General features: G+C 42.5%; 1 protein-coding gene across 2 annotated transcripts; it reads left to right on the forward strand.

The window, feature by feature from the left end:
- Window positions 1–5,160: 5,160 nt before the first annotated feature.
- Window positions 5,161–18,339, forward strand: spsy (Spermine synthase). Of its 2 annotated transcripts, none has more exons than XM_014129238.2 (11): window positions 5,161–5,439; window positions 6,393–6,513; window positions 12,793–12,880; window positions 13,215–13,279; window positions 13,443–13,618; window positions 15,495–15,649; window positions 15,834–15,923; window positions 16,099–16,213; window positions 16,441–16,520; window positions 16,709–16,824; window positions 16,956–18,339. In XM_014129238.2, exons 1-11 carry the CDS (start codon window positions 5,394–5,396, stop codon window positions 16,984–16,986), a joined length of 1,083 nt encoding a protein of 360 aa, XP_013984713.1. In that variant the 5' UTR covers window positions 5,161–5,393; the 3' UTR covers window positions 16,987–18,339.
- Window positions 18,340–19,744: the final 1,405 nt, after the last annotated feature.

The raw sequence follows: 19,744 nt of genomic DNA on the forward strand, positions 1-19,744 counted from the left end.
ACTTTCCGAATGCACTGTGTGTTGACAAATACAGGCTGAAAATAAATTATGTCAGGATTTACTCTATACTACTACACTGAACAACAATATAAACGCAACAAGTGTTGGACCCATGTTTCATGAGCTGAAATAAAATATCCCAGTTTATTTCGCTCAAATTGTGTGCACACATTTTATTACATCACTGTTAGTGAGCATTTCTCCTTTGCCAAGATAATAAATCCAGCTGTGGCATATCAAGAAGCTGATTAAACAGCATGATCATTACACAAGTGCACACTGTGCTGGGGACAATATTAGGTCACTCTAAAATGTGCAGTTTTGTCACACAACACAATGCCACAGATGTCTCAAGTTTCGAGGGAACTTGCAATTGGCATACTGACTGCAGGAATGTCCACCAGAGCTGTTGCCAGAGAATTGAATGTTCATTTCTCTACCATAAGCCACCTCCATTGTTGTTTTAGAGAATTTGGCAGTAAGTCCAGCCGGCCTCACAACCGCAGACCACGTGTTTGGCGTTATGTGGGCAAGCAGTTTGCTGATGTCAACATTGTGAACAGAGTGCCCCATGGTGGCGCTGGGGTAATGGTATGGGTAGGTATAAGCTACGGACAACAAATACAATTGCATCTTATCGATGGTAATTTGAATGCACAGAGACACCGTGATGAGATCCTGAGGCGCATTGTTGTGCCATTCATCCGCCACCATCACCTCATGTTTCATCATGATAATACACAGCCCCATGTTGCAAAGATCCGTACAGAATTCCTGGAAGCTGAAAATGTCCCAGTTCTTCCATGACCTGAATACTCACCAGACATGTCACCCGTTGAGCATGTTTGGGACGCTCTGGATCGACGTGTACGACAGCGTGTTCCAGTTCCCGCCAATATCCAGAAACTTCGCACAGCCATTGAAGAGGAGTGGGACAACATTCCACAGGTCACAATCAACAGCCTGATCAACTCTATGCGGAGAAGATGTGTCACGCTGCATGAGGCAAATGGTGGTCATACCATATACTGACTGGTTTTCTGATCCACGCTTCTACCTTTCTTGGGGTAATTGTGGAGGCCAGGTCATCTGATGCAGCACTCCATCACTCTCCTTCTTGGTCAAATAGCCCTTACATAGCCTGGAGGTGTGTTTTGGGTCATTGTCCTGTTGAAAAACAAATGATAGTCCCACTAAGTGCAAACCAGATAGGATGGTGTATCGCTGCAGAATGCTGTGGTAGCCATGCTGGTTAAGTGTGCCTTGAACCCCCACATCATCACACCTCCTCCTTCATGCTTCACAGTGGGAACCACACATGCAGAGACCAGCGGTTGGAACAAGGCGGTTGGAACGAAAAATCTCAAATTTGGACTCATCAGACCAAAGGACAGATTTCCACCGGTCTAATGTCCATTACTCGTGTTTCTTGACCCAAGCAAGTCTCTTCTTATTATTGGTGTTCTTTAGTAGTGGTTTCTTTGCAGCAATTCAACCACAAAGGCCTGATTCACGGAGTCTCCTCTGAACAGTTGAAGTTGAGATGTGTCTGTTACTTGAACTCTGTGAAGCATTTATTTGGGCTGCAATCTGAGGTGCAGTCAATTCTAATGAACTTATCTTCTGCAGCAGAGGTAACTCTGGGTCTTCCTTTCCTGTGGCGGTCCTCAGAGCCAGTTTCATCATAGCGCTTGATGGTTTTTGTGACTGCTCTTGAAGAAACTTTAAAGGTTCTTGAAATGTTCTGTACTGACTGACCTTTATGTCTTAAAGTAATGATGGACTGCCGCTTCTCTTAGCTTATTTGAGCTGTTCTTGCCATAATACGGACTTGGTCTATTTCCAAATAGGGCTATCTTCTGTATACCACTGCTACCAGGTCAAAACACAACTGATTGGCTCAAACGCATTAAGAAGGAAAGACTTTTAACAAGGCACACCTGTTAATTGAAAAGTATTCCAGGTGACTACCTCACAAAGATGGTTGAGAGAATGCCAAGCATGTGCAAATCTGTCAAGACAAAGGGTGGCTACTTTGAAGAATCTCAAATATAAAATATAATTGTATTTGTTAAACACTTTTTTGGTTACTACATTTTTATTTCACCTTTATTTAACCAGGTAGGCTAGTTGAGAACAAGTTCTCATTTACAACTGCGACCTGGCCAAGATAAAGCAAAGCAGTGTGACACAAACAACAACACAGAGTTGCACATGGAATAAACAAACATACAGTCAATAATACAATAGAAAAAGTCTATATACAGTGTGTTCAAATGAGGTAGGATAAGGGAGGTAAAGCAATAAATAGTCCATAGTGGAGAAATAATTCCAATATAGCAATTAAACACTGGAGTGATAGATGTGCAGAAGATGAGTGTGCAAGTAGAGATACTGGGGTGCGAAGGAGCAAAACAAATTATAATAATAACAGTATGGGGATGAGATAGTTGGATGGGCTATTTACAGATGGGCTATGTACAGGTGCATTGATCTGTGAGCTGCTCTGACAGGTGGTGCTTAAAGTTAGTGAGGGAGATATGAGTCTCCAGCTTCAGTGATTTTTGCAGTTTGTTCCAGTCATTGGCAGCAGAGAGCTGGAAGGAAAGGCGGCCAAAGGAGCAATTGGCTTTGGGGATGACCAGTGAAATATACCTGCTGGAGCGCATGCTACGGGTGGGTGCTGCTATGGTGACCAGTGAGCTGAGATAAGGCGGGGCTTTACCAAGCAAAGACGTATAGATGACCTGGAGCCAGTGGGTTTGGCGACGAATATGAAGCGAGGGCCAGCCAACGAGAGCATACAGGTCGCAGTGGTGGTAGTATATGGGGCTTTGGTAACAAAACGGATGGCACTGTGATAGACTACATCCAGTTTGTTGAGTAGAGTGTTGGAGGCTATTTTGTAAATGACATCGCCGAAGTCAAGGATTGGTAGGATGGTCAGTTTTACGAGGGTATGTTTGGCAGCATGAGTGAAGGATGCTTTGTTTTGAAATAGAAAGCCAATTCTAGATTTAATTTTGGATTGGAGATGCTTAATGTGAGTCTGGAAGGAGAGTTTACAGTCTAACCAGACACCTAGGTATTTGTAGTTGTCCGCATATTCTAAGTCAGAACCGTCCAGAGTAGTGATGGTGTGCAGGTGTGGGCAGCGATCGGTTGAAGAGCATGCATTTAGTTTTACTTGCATTTAAGAGCAGTTGGAGGCCATGGAAGGAGAGTTGTATGGCATTGAAGCTCGTCTGGAGGTTAGTTAACAGTGTCCAAAGAAGGGCCAGAAGTTTACAGAATACCAGATTGCATGTGTTATTTCATAGTTTTGATGTCTTCACTATTATTCTACAATGTAGAAAACAGTAAAAATAAAGAAAAACCCTTGAATGAGTAGGTGTGTCCAAAGTTGACTGTTACTTTATATATACTGCTCAAAAAAATAAAGGGAACACTTAAACAACACATCCTAGATCTGAATGAAAGAAAATCTTATTAAATACTTTTTTCTTTACATAGTTGAATGTGCTGACAACAAAATCACACAAAAATAATCAATGGAAATCCAATTTATCAACCCATGGAGGTCTGGATTTGGAGTAACACTCAAAATTAAAGTGGAAAACCACACTACAGGCTGATCCAACTTTGATGTAATGTCCTTAAAACAAGTCAAAATGAGGCTCAGTAGTGTGTGTGGCCTCCACGTGCCTGTATGACCTCCCTACAACGCCTGGGCATGCTCCTGATGAGGTGGCAGATGGTCTCCTGAGGGATCTCCTCCCAGACCTGGACTAAAGCATCCGCCAACTCCTGGACAGTCTGTGGTGCAACGTGGCGTTGGTGGATGGAGCGAGACATGATGTCCCAGATGTGCTCAATTGGATTCAGGTCTGGGGAACGGGCGGGCCAGTCCATAGCATCAATGCCTTCCTGTTGCAGGAACTGCTGACACACTCCAGCCACATGAGGTCTAGCATTGTCTTGCATTAGGAGGGACCCAGGGCCAACCGCACCAGCATATGGTCTCACAAGGGGTCTGAGGATCTCATCTCGGTACCTAATGGCAGTCAGGCTACCTCTGGCGAGCACATGGAGGGCTGTGCGGCCCCCCCAAAAAATGCCACCCCACACCATGACTGACCCACCGCCAAACCGGTCATGCTGGAGGATGTTGCAGGCAGCAGAACGTTCTCCATGGCGTCTCCAGACTCTGTCACGTCTGTCACGTGCTCAGTGTGAACCTGCTTTCATCTGTGAAGAGCACAGGGCGCCAGTGGCGAATTTGCCAATCTTGGTGTTCTCTGACAAATGCCAAACGTCCTGCATGGTGTTGGGCTGTAAGCACAACCCCCACCTGTGGACGTCGGGCCCTCATACCACCCTCATGGAGTCTGTTTCTGACCGTTTGAGCAGACACATGCACATTTGTGGCCTGCTGGAGGTCATTTTGCAGGGCTCTGGCAGTGCTTCTCCTGCTCCTCCTTGCACAAAGGCAGAGGTAGCGGTCCTGCTGCTGGGTTGTTGCCCTCCTACGGCCTCCTCCACGTCTCCTGATGTACTGGCCTGTCTCCTGGTAGCGCCTCCATGCTCTGGACACTTCTATGACAGACACAGCAAACCTTCTTGCCACAGCTCGCATTGATGTGCCATCCTGGATTAGCTGCCCTACCTGAGCCACTTGTGTGGGTTGTAGACTCCGTCTCATGCTACCACTAGAGTGAAAGCACCGCCAGCATTCAAAAGTGACCAAAACATCAGCCAGGAAGCATAGGAACTGAGAAGTGGTCTGTGGTCCCCACCTGCAGAACCACTCCTTTATTGGGGGTGTCTTGCTAATTGCCTATAATTTCCACCTGTTGTCTATTCCATTTGCACAAGAGCATGTGAAATGTATTGTCAATCAGTGTTGCTTCCTAAGTGGACAGTTTGATTTCACAGAAGTGTGATTGACTTGGAGTTACATTGTGTTGTTTAAGTGTTCCCTTTATTTTTTTGAGCAGTGTATTTTTTATATAATTCACTGCAGATTACATTTTTCATTGGCTCACGGGCTGGATGAGCCCCGCGGGCCTACGCTTGCCCATCCCTGCAACGGACTGGAGTGATGATACTGTAATCTGTCAAAAGAAACATAAGAAAATCAGAAACATCTCTCTCTCTGTACAACTAACAGGAAGCCTCCTGCAATTTGAACTGTCGATAAATGTGAGCACGAGGTGGCCGTCATCGGACCCTCCCCCTGCGTGTCCATAGACCAGTCTGCACTCTAGCAAACACTCCCACTTCAAACAACACTCTGGCAGTACCAGTACGTATCCCTCCTTCTGTCCCCACACGCAAATTCCATTTTCACACCGGCTGCCTACTCCAGGCATGGCTGACGGCTGTACCCAGTCATGGCACTGCGACATTACACCCTCGACTTCAACCTCTCAGCGCCAGGTAAATGACACACACCGGCATTAGGCTACGAACGGTTGCAGCATAACAGGACATGGGGGTCATTAGCTATCGTTTCCCTTTGCGCATGTACTGTATGCTAGCTAACTAGCTAGCTAGCTAACTAATCGTTGTCAATACGCGCAGTCTGTCCAATATATACAAATCATACAATTGTGATATGCACGATTAGTGCTTTTTTTCGCGGAGGACGTAGCTAATGGCGTGCTGAGTAATATTGATCTAGTTAAATGTCGTCTGCTATCTTGATGGCATAATTCCAAATCAGACATTGCTGGTTGCCAGCAACATGACTGGCAGGCGGGTAATATGACCTTTTGTGCAGTTGTTAGCTAGTTAGGTTAGCAAAGGCATCTCATCTGGCTGCTGCTGCGTCTGTCTGCGTCGTATATGATTGGTTTTAATGGACAGGCAGGCTTGACTGGCTAGCTAGTTAGCATAGCAATGTTAACTTTGCTTATTGATGAGGCTATAGCCATCTCAAGTTGGTCACACTTTCTTTTATTCATAAGGTCCCAGTGGCCAATTATCAGTCTGATATCTATAGTATATGCACTCACGGTAAAATAGCATACAAGCAGAATTTGCAAGTCAAATTAGCTAGGCTACTGCCATTTATTTTTAGCATGTTGCTGCATAGCCAACTGTCTGGTCTAACGTTAAGGTACACAGACGGACATGAATAACATAGTTATCTAGCTTATTATTTGACATTTCTGGTGGTTGTTACAAGGTTGCTACAGTTTGTGTGCAGTAAGTGCAACCCTGTCTCTCCTTTAGCTAGCTAGATATCACCTTCTTAATAGGCTTTTCTTTTTTTTTTTTACCATTTAATGGTGATTCTGTCTAAAACAGGAATTTCAAACATGGAGGGTATGGTGTTGTGTTAATTATTGTGCTGTCACCCTAGAAATGCCCCTCCCTTTTCTGTTTAGCAGACTGTCCAACGACTGTGCATGGGCTGCAGTCTATATTTCAAGAACAGGAAATGACAGAGACTGTCCATGACACTGAGGGACATGGATATCTTGCTACCTTCATTGGCAAGAATGGCAGGTAGGCACCAGTTCCATCAACACTGTCATCATTATGTCCCGACCAACATATTTTGTAGAATTAATCTAATGTTCAAAAAAACCGAAGTGTTACATTAAAAACCTAAATATTTTTTTTCCATTTTAAATGTATCCTTTATTTAACTAGGCAAGTCAGTTAAGAACAAATTCTTATTTACAATGACGGCCTACCCTGGCCAAACCTGGACGACGCTGGGCCAATTGTGCGCTGCCCTATGGGACTCCCAATCACGGCCAGTTGTGATACAGCCTGGATTCGAACCAGGGACTGTAGTGATGCTTCTTGCACTGAGATGCAGTGCCTTAGACCGCTGCGCCACTCGGGAGCCTATCTTGATGATAATAATAAGAACAAGTAATACAGCACATGACACACAACACACTATGAAGACAGTCAGGCCAGACAGATTCAGCAAGGTATGGTGCTTTAGGTACACTTTAAAAGCATGTACAGTATGCACATCCATAGCACCCTTACATACTGTACAATACATTTTGTATTCATTAAGGAACCCCATTAGCTGCTGCCAAGGCAACAGCTACTCTTCCTGGGGTCCTCAGGTCACTACTCTACTACCACATAGCTACGATACAAAATCTTGTTTTTGTTGTGTGTGTGTGTGTGTGTGTGTGTGTGTGTGTGTGTGTGTGTGTGTGTGTGTGTGTGTGTGTGTGTGTGTGTGTGTGTGTGTGTGTGTGTGTGTGTGTGTGTGTGTCTTCACAGTCCCCTCTGTTCCATAAGGTGTATTTTTTTAAAATCTGTTTTGTAAATCTGATTCTAGTGCTTGCATCAGTTACCTGATGTGGAATAGAGTTCCATGTAGCCATGGCTCTATATAGTACTGTGCGCCTCCAATAGTCTGTTCTGCACTTAGGTATTCTGGTGGCATGTCTTGTGGGGTGCATTGGTGTCTGAGCTGTGTGCTAGTACTTTAAACAGACAGCTCGGTGCATTCAGCGTGTCAATACTTCTTATAAAACAAGTAGTGATGAAGCCAATCTCTCCTCTACTTTGAGCCATGAGAGATTGACATGCATATTATTAATGTTAGCTCTGTGTACATTTTAAGGGTCAGCCGTGCTGCCTTGTTCTGAGCCAATTGAGCAAAGTCCTTCTTTGTGGCACCTGACCACACAACTGAACAGTAGTCCAGGTGCAACAAAACTAGGGCCTGTAGGACCTGCCTTGTTGATAGTGTTGTTAAGAAGGCAGAGCATTGCTTTATTATGGACAGAATTCTCCCATCTTAGCTACTGTTGCATCAACATGTTTTAACCATGACTGTTTACAATCCAGGGTTACTCCAAGCAGTTTAGTCAGCTCAACTTGCTCAATTTCCACGTTCATTACAAGATTTAGTTGAGGTTTAGTGAATGATTTGTCTCAAATACAATACTTTTAGTTTTTGAAATATTTAGGACTAACTTATTCCTTGCCACCCATTCTGAAACTGACTGCAGCTCTTTAAGTGTTGCAGTGATTTCAGTTGCTGTAGTCGCTGACGTGTATAGTGTTGAGTCATCTGCCTACATAGGCAGGTCATTAGTAATGATTTGAAAAAGTATGGGACCTAGACAGCTGCTCAGGGGAAATCCTGATTCCACCTGGATTGTGTTGGAGAGGCTTCCATTAAAGAACACCCTCTGTGTTCTGTTAGACAGCTAAATCTTTATCCATAATATAGCAGGTGGTGTAAACCATAACACATGTGTTTTTCCAGCAGCAGACTATGATCAATAATGTCAAAAGCCACACTGAAGTCTAACAAAACAACTACTACAATCTTTTTACCATCATTTTTCTCAGCCAATCATAAGTCATTTGTGTAAGTGCCGTGTTTGTTGAATGTCCTTCCCTATAAGTGTGCTGAAAGTCTGGCGTCAATTTGTTCACTGTAAAATAGCATTGTATCTGGTCAAACACATTTTTTTTGGTAACAGGCTTATTGGTCAGCTATTTAAGCCAGTAAAGGGGGCTTTACGATTCTTTGTCAGCGGAATTCATTTTGCTTCCCTCCAGGCCTTTGCTTCCCTCCACACTTTCTTGTAGGCCTAGATTGAAGATATGGCAAATAGGAGTGTCAATATCTTCCACTATTATCCTCAGTAATTTTCCATCCAAGTTGTCAGACCCAGGTAGCTTGTCATTGTTGATAGACAACAATCATTTGTTCACCTCTTCCACACTCACTTTACATAATTCAAAATGACAATGCTTGTCTTTCATACTTTGGTCAGTTATACTTGGATGTGTAGTGTCGGCGTTTGTTGCTGACATGTCATCCCTAAGTTTGCTGATCTTGTCATTTAAAAAAATCATTAAAGTAGTTGGCAATATCAGTGGGTTTTGTGATGAATGAGCCATCTGATTCAATGAATGGTGGAGCTGAGTTTGCCTTTTCGCCCAAAATGTAATTTATGGTGCTCCAAAGCTTTTTACTATCATTATTTTATGTAATTTATCTTTGTTTCATAGTATAGTTTTTTATTTTTATTCAGTTTAGTCACACGATTTCTCATTTTGAAGTACGTTTGCCAATTGTGCAGCCAGACTTATTTGCCATTTCTTTTGCCTCATTCCTCTCAACCATACAGTTGTTCAATTCCTCATCAATCCACAGGGATTTACGTTTTTAGTCATTTTCTTAATGGGTGCATGCTTATTAGTAACTGGAATAAGCAATTTCATAAATGTGTCACGTGCAGCGTCTGGTTGCTCCTCATTACAGACCACCGACCAGCAAATATTTTTTACATCAACATAGAAATCACTACAAAACGTATTGTATGACCTCTTATATACTATATTAGGCCCAGCCTTTGGAACTTTGGTTTCCCTAGATATTGCTACTATAAGGTGATCACTACATCCGATGGATTTGGATACTGCTTTAAAGCAGATTTCTGCAGAATTAGTAAAGATGTAATCAATACATGTTCATTTCATTCCTGTGCTGTTTGTAAATACCCTGGTAGGTTGACTGATAACATTTGGTATTGGTTTTTATTAGGATCCCCATTAGCTGCTGCAAAAGCATCAGCTACTCTTCCTGGGGTCTACGTCAAACATGGCATAATACATAGTACAGAACATTATTAGTCAAGACTGAAACGCATACATTTAAAATGTCACACACAGCCTACATATCAGTACATACACACAATATCTAGGTCTAATACATAGTGCAAATTACAATACAAATATAAAATGGCTGTCTCTTCACAGGTTTTCTTTTATATATAATATCTTTTTTTTACTGGTTTCATTGCCAGACTGAGTTAACGGGGGTGGCAGAGTTCCATGTAGTCATGGCTCTATTCTGGACCTGGGGACTGTGAAGAGACCTCTGGCTGCACGTCTTGTATTGATGAGTGTCTGAACTGTGTGTTAACTGCTTGAACAGACAGTTCTGTACCTTCAACACATCAATAGTGATGCAGTCAAACTCTCCTCAACTTTGAGCCAGGAAAGACTGACATTTTCCCTCCGTGTACATCGAAGTGCAATACGTGCTCCTTGATGGGCACATGCCTATCCGTATCCGGAAGAAGCACTTTCATAAATACTTCAGCGTCCGGATGTCCCTCATTACACACATCAGACCAACACATATTTTTCACATCTTCGACATAGGTACCATTGCAAAACCTCTCTGTTCATTTATACACAATTTTAGGTCCAGTCTTTGGAACTTAGTTTTTTCTAGTTATGGCTATTATATCATCATCACTAGATCAGATGGGTGTGGATACTGCTTTAGAGCAGTTTTCTGACACATTAGTAAAGATGTGATCAATACACGTGGATGATTTAGTTCCTGTTCTGTTTGTAAATACCCTGGTAGGTTGACTGATTCACACATCTAGTCCAAATACTGACATTTGGCACTGGTCTATAACAACTTCCTACGAGAATAGGCTTTAGGTGAGGCAGATGAACCTGTAGCCATATTACTTCCGCATCATCTGACATGGGATCCTTGCTACCTTCAGTAGTTCGCTATGTTGGAGATAATGCTGGAACCCCTGCGGTTAGGGTGAATCCCATCTCTTTTAAAGAGTGTTTGTTTCTCTCACAGGAAGTCAAAATTGTCACAAAAGGAGACATTTCTGGTTTTGGAGAGCTTCAGGAACTCGTTTAGGGCAGCGAGGCAGCGGTAACGCTCCAAACCCCTTCTATAGCACGACAGGGGGCCAGAGATGACTGTTCTCTTCCCTGTGCAAAGAAGGGTGTTCAAGAGAATGTTGTAGTCCTTCTTCAGTTCCTCAGATTGCTGAAAGCATGAACCTGGTTGTAGGCACTGGTTACAGTTTGATGTTTTTTCTTGAGTGGGCAGCTTGATGAAAGCCAGTCAACATTTAGGTTGCCCAGAAAATATACTCTGTTTATTCTCTGTTTATTATCAAGCATTTCACACATATTATCCAGATACTGACTGTTAGCACTTGGTGGTCTATAGCAGCTTCCCACCAGAATGGGCTTTAGGTGAGGCAGGCGAGCCTGTAGCCATATTACTTCAACAGTATTTAACATGAGATCCTACCTAAGCTTAACACCGCCCCCATTGGCATTTCTGTCTTCTGTAGATGTTATAACTAGGGTTGCACATTTTGGGGAATATTCAGAGGTGGAAACCTTCTGTGGGAATTAACAGGAATATATGGGAAATAACGGAAATATATGTACATTAATATTAATACCATTTATATGTTGATGTATTTTGCATTGGATATATTTACCATATCATATGGAGACAGAAACATAAACCTTTTACCTTATCATAGGTAGACATAATTGCAAATGATTAAATCCTTCCAATAGAAATAAAACAATTTAGTTACGAATTTAACTTTAATTAAATGAGTTGACTCTTCACATGGGATGATTTCACTGAACAACAAAAGAAAGGGAATATTGAATGATCCCCAATGATCCATCGCATCTCCCAAAAACATTTTCAACATACATCTGTAAAATGATCATCTAGAAGCTAGATCTTTGGTTGTCTTCCTCTCAGGCTTCCATGTCTTCACCCTGGACCTCCTCAATGTCCACGTCTTGAACATCAGACTCTGAGGCCTCATCTTCACTGTCACTTTCCAATCTTGTTGAGGATGGCTCACTGTCAGGCTCAAAAAGCCTCAAATTTGTCCGGATGGCCAACAATTTTTGTATTGTATTCTTGTATTGGTCAGCCTGTTGCGTGCTTTGGTGTATGTGTGTGTACCAGTGTGTGTACCAGATCAATGTGGGGCTATATACAGGGAGTACCAGATCAATGTGGGGCTATATACAGGGAGTACCAGTACCAGATCAATGTGAGGCTATATACAGGGAGTACCAGTACCAGATCAATGTGGAGCTATATCCAGGGAGTACCAGTACCAGATCAACGTGGAGCTATATACAGGGAGTACCAGTACCAGATCAATGTGGAGCTATATACAGGGAGTACCAGATCAATGTGGAGATATATACAGGGAGTACCAGTACCAGATCAATGTGGAGCTATATACAGGGAGCACACAATACCAGATCAATGTGCAGAGGTACTTGAGGTAGATATGTACTGGAAGGCAGGGTAAAGTGACTAGGCATCCGGATAGATGATGATGATGAGTAAAATAAAGAAGCAGCAAATTGTGTTTTGTGTTGTAAATGTGTGCGTATGTAGTGTTTGTATCTGTGAGGTTGTCAAGGTTTATGCAAAACAAATGTAGACAGAAGTTCCAAACACTAGCTGGCCCAAACACTATCCAGTTCTTAATGGACTTGCCTAGTTAAATAAAGTTAAATTACATTTAAAACAATACCCTGACTGGCTAATAAAAACCCCAGACACCCTTTAGGAAGACCATTGATTGTGTCTCATTGGTACCACAATGGCTCGCGTTCAAATGAACGCATAGCTCTTTAGTGGCTTTGTTTATCGGATGTAAGGGCTTTGGCGCTTCCTGTTTTGTGAGTGGTAAACACTGCCGGTTGGCCATTGTGTGGGCCTAAGCCTGCATGAATATACCTGCAGCATCACCACACATTTTGGGTAGAAATGCTCAACCTTCAGCTGCCCATTGGCTCTCCACTGTGCTTTCATAAAGCTTAGGTCAATAGGTCACAACCTGTCGTGCCATGGCTCATGAGCTTTGTGTTGAAGGAGAGCGAAGTGTGAGAGCGAAGTTATAGCCTAGATTCAATTCTATGTTTCTCTCAATTTAACTCTGTGCTTCTTTCTCTGTTTCTGTATGTCTCTCTTTTCAGGTTGGTTATTCTGCGTGTGACCGCCCTTGGCCTGCTTACCATTGATCTGCAGTGTTGTGAAGGAGATAACATTGTACAAGTAGAGAATGTAGGTGATGAGAGAAACTTGTCTTTACAATGGACCTGCTTACATCCATACATAATACAATAACACAAATACAAAAAACAACAAAGATCATATTTAAGACCTTCAGAATACCCTAAGAAATATTTCCATGAATTAGATACAATTTGATGTGTTGCTGTATTTTTCACATGCGCCGAATACAACTGGTGTAGACTTTACAGTGAAATGCTTGCTTACGAACCTTTCGAATATGTGGTCTCATAGGCCTTTGGACTATTTGACATTTAGGATATGTTGCTTAATGTATTATTAGAATATGCAAAATAACAAATACGGTATTCGATTTTTCTCTCAGCTTTTGAATACACTGGAAGAGAAGCTGAGAAGTCTCCTACATGGAAACATTAAGAGGGTCAAGAGGTAAGCCTCGAGTGGTGGATGATCTTACGGTAGTGGCCTTGTGTGTTGACTATCTTGTGACTGGACACAAGCTGTAGTGTGAAACGATTACCCTATAACCCCCTGTCAATATCTCCATGATGGCATCATGAACATGATATCTTCCATGTCCCACCTTCCCCAGGCTCCCAGCTCTGACACGAGGTGCAGCTGTTGATCGATACTGGCCCACAGCAGACGGCAGGCTGGTGGAGTATGACATAGATCGGGTTGTATATGATGAGGATTCTGCATACCAGAACATAAAGATCATGCACTCACGGCAGTTTGGCAATATCCTGATCCTCAATGGGGATGTTAGTAAGTAAAATATACAGTGAGGGAAAAAGTATTTGATCCCCTGCTGATTTTGTACGTTTGCCCACTGACAAAGAAATGATCAGTCTATAATTTTAATGGTAGGTTTATTTGAACAGTGAGAGACAGAATAATAACAAAAAAATCCAGAAAAACACATGTCAAAAATGTTATAAAATGATTTGCATTTTAATGAGGGAAATAAGAATTTGACCCCTCTGCAAAACATGATTTAGTACTTGTTGGCAATCACAGAGGTCAGACGTTTCTTGTAGTTGGCCACCAGGTTTGCACACATCTCAGGAGGGATTTTGTCCCACTCCTCTTTGCAGATCTTCTCCAAGTCATTAAGGTTTCGAGGCTGATGTTTGGCAACTCGAACCTTCAGCTCCCTCCACAGATTTTCTATGGGGTTAAGGTCTGGAGACTGGCTAGGCCACTCCAGGACCTTAATGTGCTTCTTCTTGAGCCACTCCTTTGTTGCCTTGGCCGTGTGTTTTGGGTCATTGTCATGCTGGAATACCCATCCACGACCCATTTTCAATGCCCTGGCTGAGGGAAGGAGGTTCTCACCCAAGATTTGACGGTACATGGCCCCGTTCATCGTCCCTTTGATGCGGTGAAGTTGTCCTGTCCCCTTAGCAGAAAAACACCCTCTAAGCATAATGTTTCCACCTCCATGTTTGACGGTGGGGATGGTGTTCTTGGGGTCATAGGCAGCATTCCTCCTCCTCCAAACACGGCGAGTTGAGTTCATGCCAAAGAGCTCCATTTTGGTCTCATCTGACCACAACACTTTCACCCAGTTGTCCTCTGAATCATTCAGATGTTCATTGGCAAACTTCAGACGGGCATGTATATGTGCTTTCTTGAGCAGGGGGACCTTGCGGGCGCTGCAGGATTTCAGTCCTTCACGGCGTAGTGTGTTACCAATTGTTTTCTTGGTGACTATTGTCCCAGCTGCCTTGAGAGCATTGACAAGATCCTCCCATGTAGTTCTGGGCTGATTCCTTACCGTTCTCATGATCATTGCAACTCCACGAGGTGAGATCTTGCATGGAGCCCCAGGCCGAGGGAGATTGACAGTTCTTTTGTGTTTCTTCCATTTGCGAATAATCGCACCAACTGTTGTCACCCTCTCACCAAGCTGCTTGGCGATGGTCTTGTAGCCCATTCCAGCCTTGTGTAGGTTTACAATCCTGTCCCTGACATCCTTGGAGAGGTCTTTGGTCTTGGCCATGGTGGAGAGTTTGGAATCTGATTGATTGATTGCGTCTGTGGACAGGTGTCTTTTATACAGGTAACAAGCTGAGATTAGGAGCACTCCCTTTAAGAGTGTGCTCCTAATCTCAGCTCGTTACCTGTATAAAAGACACCTGGGAGCCAGAAATCTTTCTGATTGAGAGGGGGTCAAATACTTATTTCCCTCATTAAAATGCAAATCAATTTATAACATTTTTGACATGCATTTTTCTGGATTTTGTTGTTGTTATTCTGTCTCTCACTGTTCAAATAAACCTACAATTAAAATTATAGACTGATCATTTCTTTGTCAGTGGGCAAACGTACAAAATCAGCAGGGGATCAAATACTTTTTTCCTTCACTGTAGCATTCCTACAGGCCTTGATTTTTAGAAACAATTATGAATTATTCCTCACCTACTGCTACTGTATATTGTTGTAATTATGTTATTTACTTTAGTTATTTAGGTCAGTTGTTGTTCAACTGTTATTTTTCAATTCTGAAAACTGAATCTAATAAGATGAACATTTGGCTGGGTTTCAGTCATGGCATGTGGCTTACTTATCTAATGGTATTGTGATTATATGACAGATCTGTCAGAGTGAAGGGTCCTACTGTAATGTGATTATATGACAGATCTAGCAGAGAGTGACCTGCCCTACACACAGGCCATCATGGGCAGAGGGAAAGAGAACTATGCAGGGAAGGAGGTGCTGATCTTAGGAGGCGGTGATGGAGGAATTCTCGCAGAGGCCGTCAAACTCAAGCCAAAGATGATCACCATGGTGGAGATATCCTTTCAGGACCCTGCTTTTCACTTCGCTCTGTGCTCAGTTAAAAATTTGCTTCAGGGATTTGCACCAACAATATTTTAACACTAACCTCTTATGAGCATTTTTTTGAGACGTAGGATTATCTGGTCTGTCATCTGTCTTCCCCTGTGCCTGGTTTGTAATGCCTTGACAAAGTGTTTACATCGACCAAATGGTGATTGATGGGTGTAGAACACATATGAGGAAGGCATGTGGAAGTGTTCTGGATAACCTGAAGGGAGAATGTTACCAGGTGAGCAGGACAGTGCTGTCCACTGCACCTCTCCTTAGTTGAGATGGAACGTTTGTCATTTGCCCACTGCTCTGAAAAGATTTGCTCCGCCCTCTGTAGTCTTGTATGTTACTACATGGGGTTTCCAGAACTACATTTCCCTGCACCCCCTCCATCTGTTGTTATCTCATTCCAGGTGTTGGTAGAGGACTGCGTTCCTGTTCTAAAAAAGTATGTTGAGGAAGGGAAGACGTTTGATTACGTCATCAATGACCTCACAGCGGTCCCCATCTCCACAGCGCCAGAGGAAGGTGAGTGACAAATGCTCTCTCATGGGGTCTTCTTGGACATTCCGTTCTAACGGTGTATGCAATGATGAATGCTGGTAGGGCTCTTGTAAAGACGCGCCGCCTTGTACCTCATTGCAAAGAATTGATCTGATTTTAGGATGTGGATAGTATAATCTTAACCTGTTTCGTGGATCAGGGCTTGTATGAAACACTTGCACAATTGGTTGAAAGATGGTTTACTCTCTCAGACTCTACATGGGAGTTCCTACAGCTTATCTTGGATCTCTCAATAAAAGTACTGCGTCCTACTGGGAAGTACTTCACACAGGTGAGACCCATATTTATTGAGTGCTTCATACAGTCATCCCACCCTACACATGATTAACTTGTATGTCTGTCTCGTATATCTTTGTTGTTCATGAGAGACAAATTTGTCCTAGTGTGATGGGGGTTTTTTGTTGACATTTTTGTCCCCTAATTTCTGTGTGGTCCATGTTTTTAACCCCGTATCATCAGGGTAATAGTGCCAATCTGACTGAGACACTGGCTCTTTATGAGGAGCAGCTGGGAAGGCTCTCATGTCCTGTAGACTTCTCCAAGGAAGTGGTGTGTGTGCCCTCTTATATGGAACTGTATCCTTCATTAAAAGAGTCGTGCCCTTATCAGACACGTCTCCCGTTCACGGTCACACAGGCATACTTTCATACATAGACGTGTGGTTACTTGTTGTGTACATGGCATTCTCCTTAATGAGCTGACTCAGGTGGGTTTTCTACACCATTTGGAAGAAGTAAAGAGGCCCCCCAGTCTCCTCCGTACGCTGCCTGCCGGAATGTGAAAACTGTCCACCCCCCCATTGTCCTCCGTCGCACTGAGGGGAGAGATGACCCCCTCCCCATCTCTACTCACACTGTTTTATTATCCTTCCATGTCCAACTCTCTCTTAAACCCCTTTTACATCTTAGTTGTATTATTTTATGTCCAAACTTACAAGAGATTGTATTTCTGTTAGTTGGATATTTTGAATTGGGCTGTTGTTTTTGCGTGTGCCCTCCAGGGAGAGCGTGGGGCTGACCGTGTAGGGCTGCCGCCACTGGTCTAGGGTTTAGACTTCTCTGACTATAACCTGGACCCAGACCTTTCTAGGGTTTAGAATTCTCTGACTGTTGTGTAGTTGTCATGCCATACATGTTACATGTCTTATACATGGCAGGGCAACAATTCTCAGAGGAGTTGGCTAAATATCATACAGGTCTGGGACCAGGCTATAGTCAGAGGTCTAAAGCCTAGACCGATCTGGGACCAGTATTTAAACACTCTTGGTACACCTACCCCTCAGGGTGTTGTTACTTTTCAAATTTGACTTAAAACAGCACCAACATACAATAGGCTTTGGGGTTCTGATTGTGTGATAGGATATGTGCTCGCCGTGGTTTCAAATGAATGTCTGTCTGCGTTTGATTTTCTTCTTTTGTTGTAGCTAACTGGCTTAAGTGTGATTTGATTCCCAGTCCTTTCCAAGTGTGACCCTGTCCATTCAGGCTGAAGTGTCCAAATGGGTTTTTAAAAGGGAAAAAGGCCCTCCTTTGTGGTGGTTTCTTGCTTGTACTGCTTCAATGTGAATTGTGTTTTTATTATTTAGCACCTTTTTAGTTTCTCCTGCTGGGTCTTATTTTACATATTCAGTTTAGAATATTTCTCTAAGTTTGTTTGGTGCATGTGCTGGAAATGTAAATATGTTTATTGAATGTAGCTTACCATATACACAGTGCAACTTCATGCATTTGATCATTATTGTGGTGCTTTGTTAAATGTATTTATTTTATTTCACCAAATGCTGTTTTATCCAAAATACCTTTTTGTTCAGCAGTGACTACCTGCTATTAAAAATGAGTTGGAGAAGAAAATGTTTTTATTTTGCTTGATTCAGAGGAGTATATCATATCTTAGCTAGCAGTCACAACTGACAGACAATTTGGGTGTTTCTACTAAAAGTCCAGAATCATACCAATGCAAACATGAAGAGCAAACTCACTACTTTGAATACAGATTTGCTTGCAGATTTGCTTGCATTTCCCATGTACTTCCTTTTGAAATTAATTCTACCATGAGCAATGTTGATTTCAATAAACCTTCCCCTTTGTTAACACGAACTTCAATCATTTGATTACCCTGCTCCTGATGTCCACGGACGCTGTAACAATGTGTCCGTAGTTCTTTATTCGAGGTGTAAGTGCCTTGCTCAAGGGCACATCGCCAGATGTTTCACCTGGCCAGCTCAGCAACCTTTTTGTTACTGGCCCAATGCTCTTAACCATTAAGCTACCTGCTGAATGTGCTGATCAAACTGCTGAAATGACACTTCCAACCTGGAGCAACGCTTGTATTCTGGGAAGCTGCTGTATACACCTAATAAGATTGCAATTTTAATTGCGAACATTACACCAGCACACATACCTGTGTGTGTCGTCACAACTCTTTCCTCTGTTTTAACTGTATTCGCCCCACCTTTCCTCTCTTTCCCCTAGATCAGTCTTTTGTGGTCTCATGAATAAAGCATTTGACATTGTTACATTTCTATTGGAGATTTTAGCATATTGTACTGTTTGTGTTTTGTCTCTGTGTAGAACCTGAATGACCAATTCTCAGGTAACAACATTTTGGAAGAGGACACCGCTGGATAAGTCTAGCCATGAAAGTAAACATCACGTTGCCAAGACTTTTGGGAGAAAATCGTACATGTCTACTGTCATTCACCATCATTAGCCCTTCTGATGTGGGCTCTGCCGGTGATGAACTAATCATGTCTCAATTCAGTACCAGTCAAAAGTTTGGACACTACTCATTCAAGGGTTTTCTTTATTTTTTACTATTTTCTATATTGTAGAATAATAATGAAGACATCAACACTATGAAATAACTCATTTGGAATCATGTAGTAACCCAAAAAGTTTTAAACAAATCGAAATATATTTTGTATTTCAGATTCTTCAAAGTAGCCACCCTTTGCCTTGATGACAGCTTTGCACACTCTTGGCATTCTCTCAACCAGCTTCACCTGGAATGCTTTTCCAACAGTCTTGAAGGAGTTTCCACATATGCTGAGCACTTGTTGGCCCCTTCACTCTGCGGTCCAAATTATCTCAATTGTGTTGAGGTCAGGTGATCTGATGCAGCACTCAATCACTCTCCTTGGTCAAATAGCCCTAACACAGCCTGGAGGTGTATATTGAATATTTTTAACATTTGTATTTTATTTTATGGATGTGATATTTAACAAGATGTGTGTGTGTGTGTGTATATATATATATATATTCACATTTATCACATACTTTTTGTTATTGGAGATAGGATATAGAACTCCCGTGATAATGTAGTAATGTGTGTTTCAGTTAACTGAAGAGGGGTGTCAAAAGGGTCGGACTAACCACATCAGGGGGCCTGAACAAGAACATTTTGGAGGCCCCCCTCATGGTGGTGGGTAGTTTATTTTTTTTAATATATATATATATTTTTTAAAGCTAACTTCATGCAATTCTAAACATTTTGCCA

The sequence above is a fragment of the Salmo salar genome, chromosome ssa11, assembly GCF_905237065.1.
Source record: "Salmo salar chromosome ssa11, Ssal_v3.1, whole genome shotgun sequence".
Lineage (NCBI taxonomy): Eukaryota > Metazoa > Chordata > Actinopteri > Salmoniformes > Salmonidae > Salmo > Salmo salar.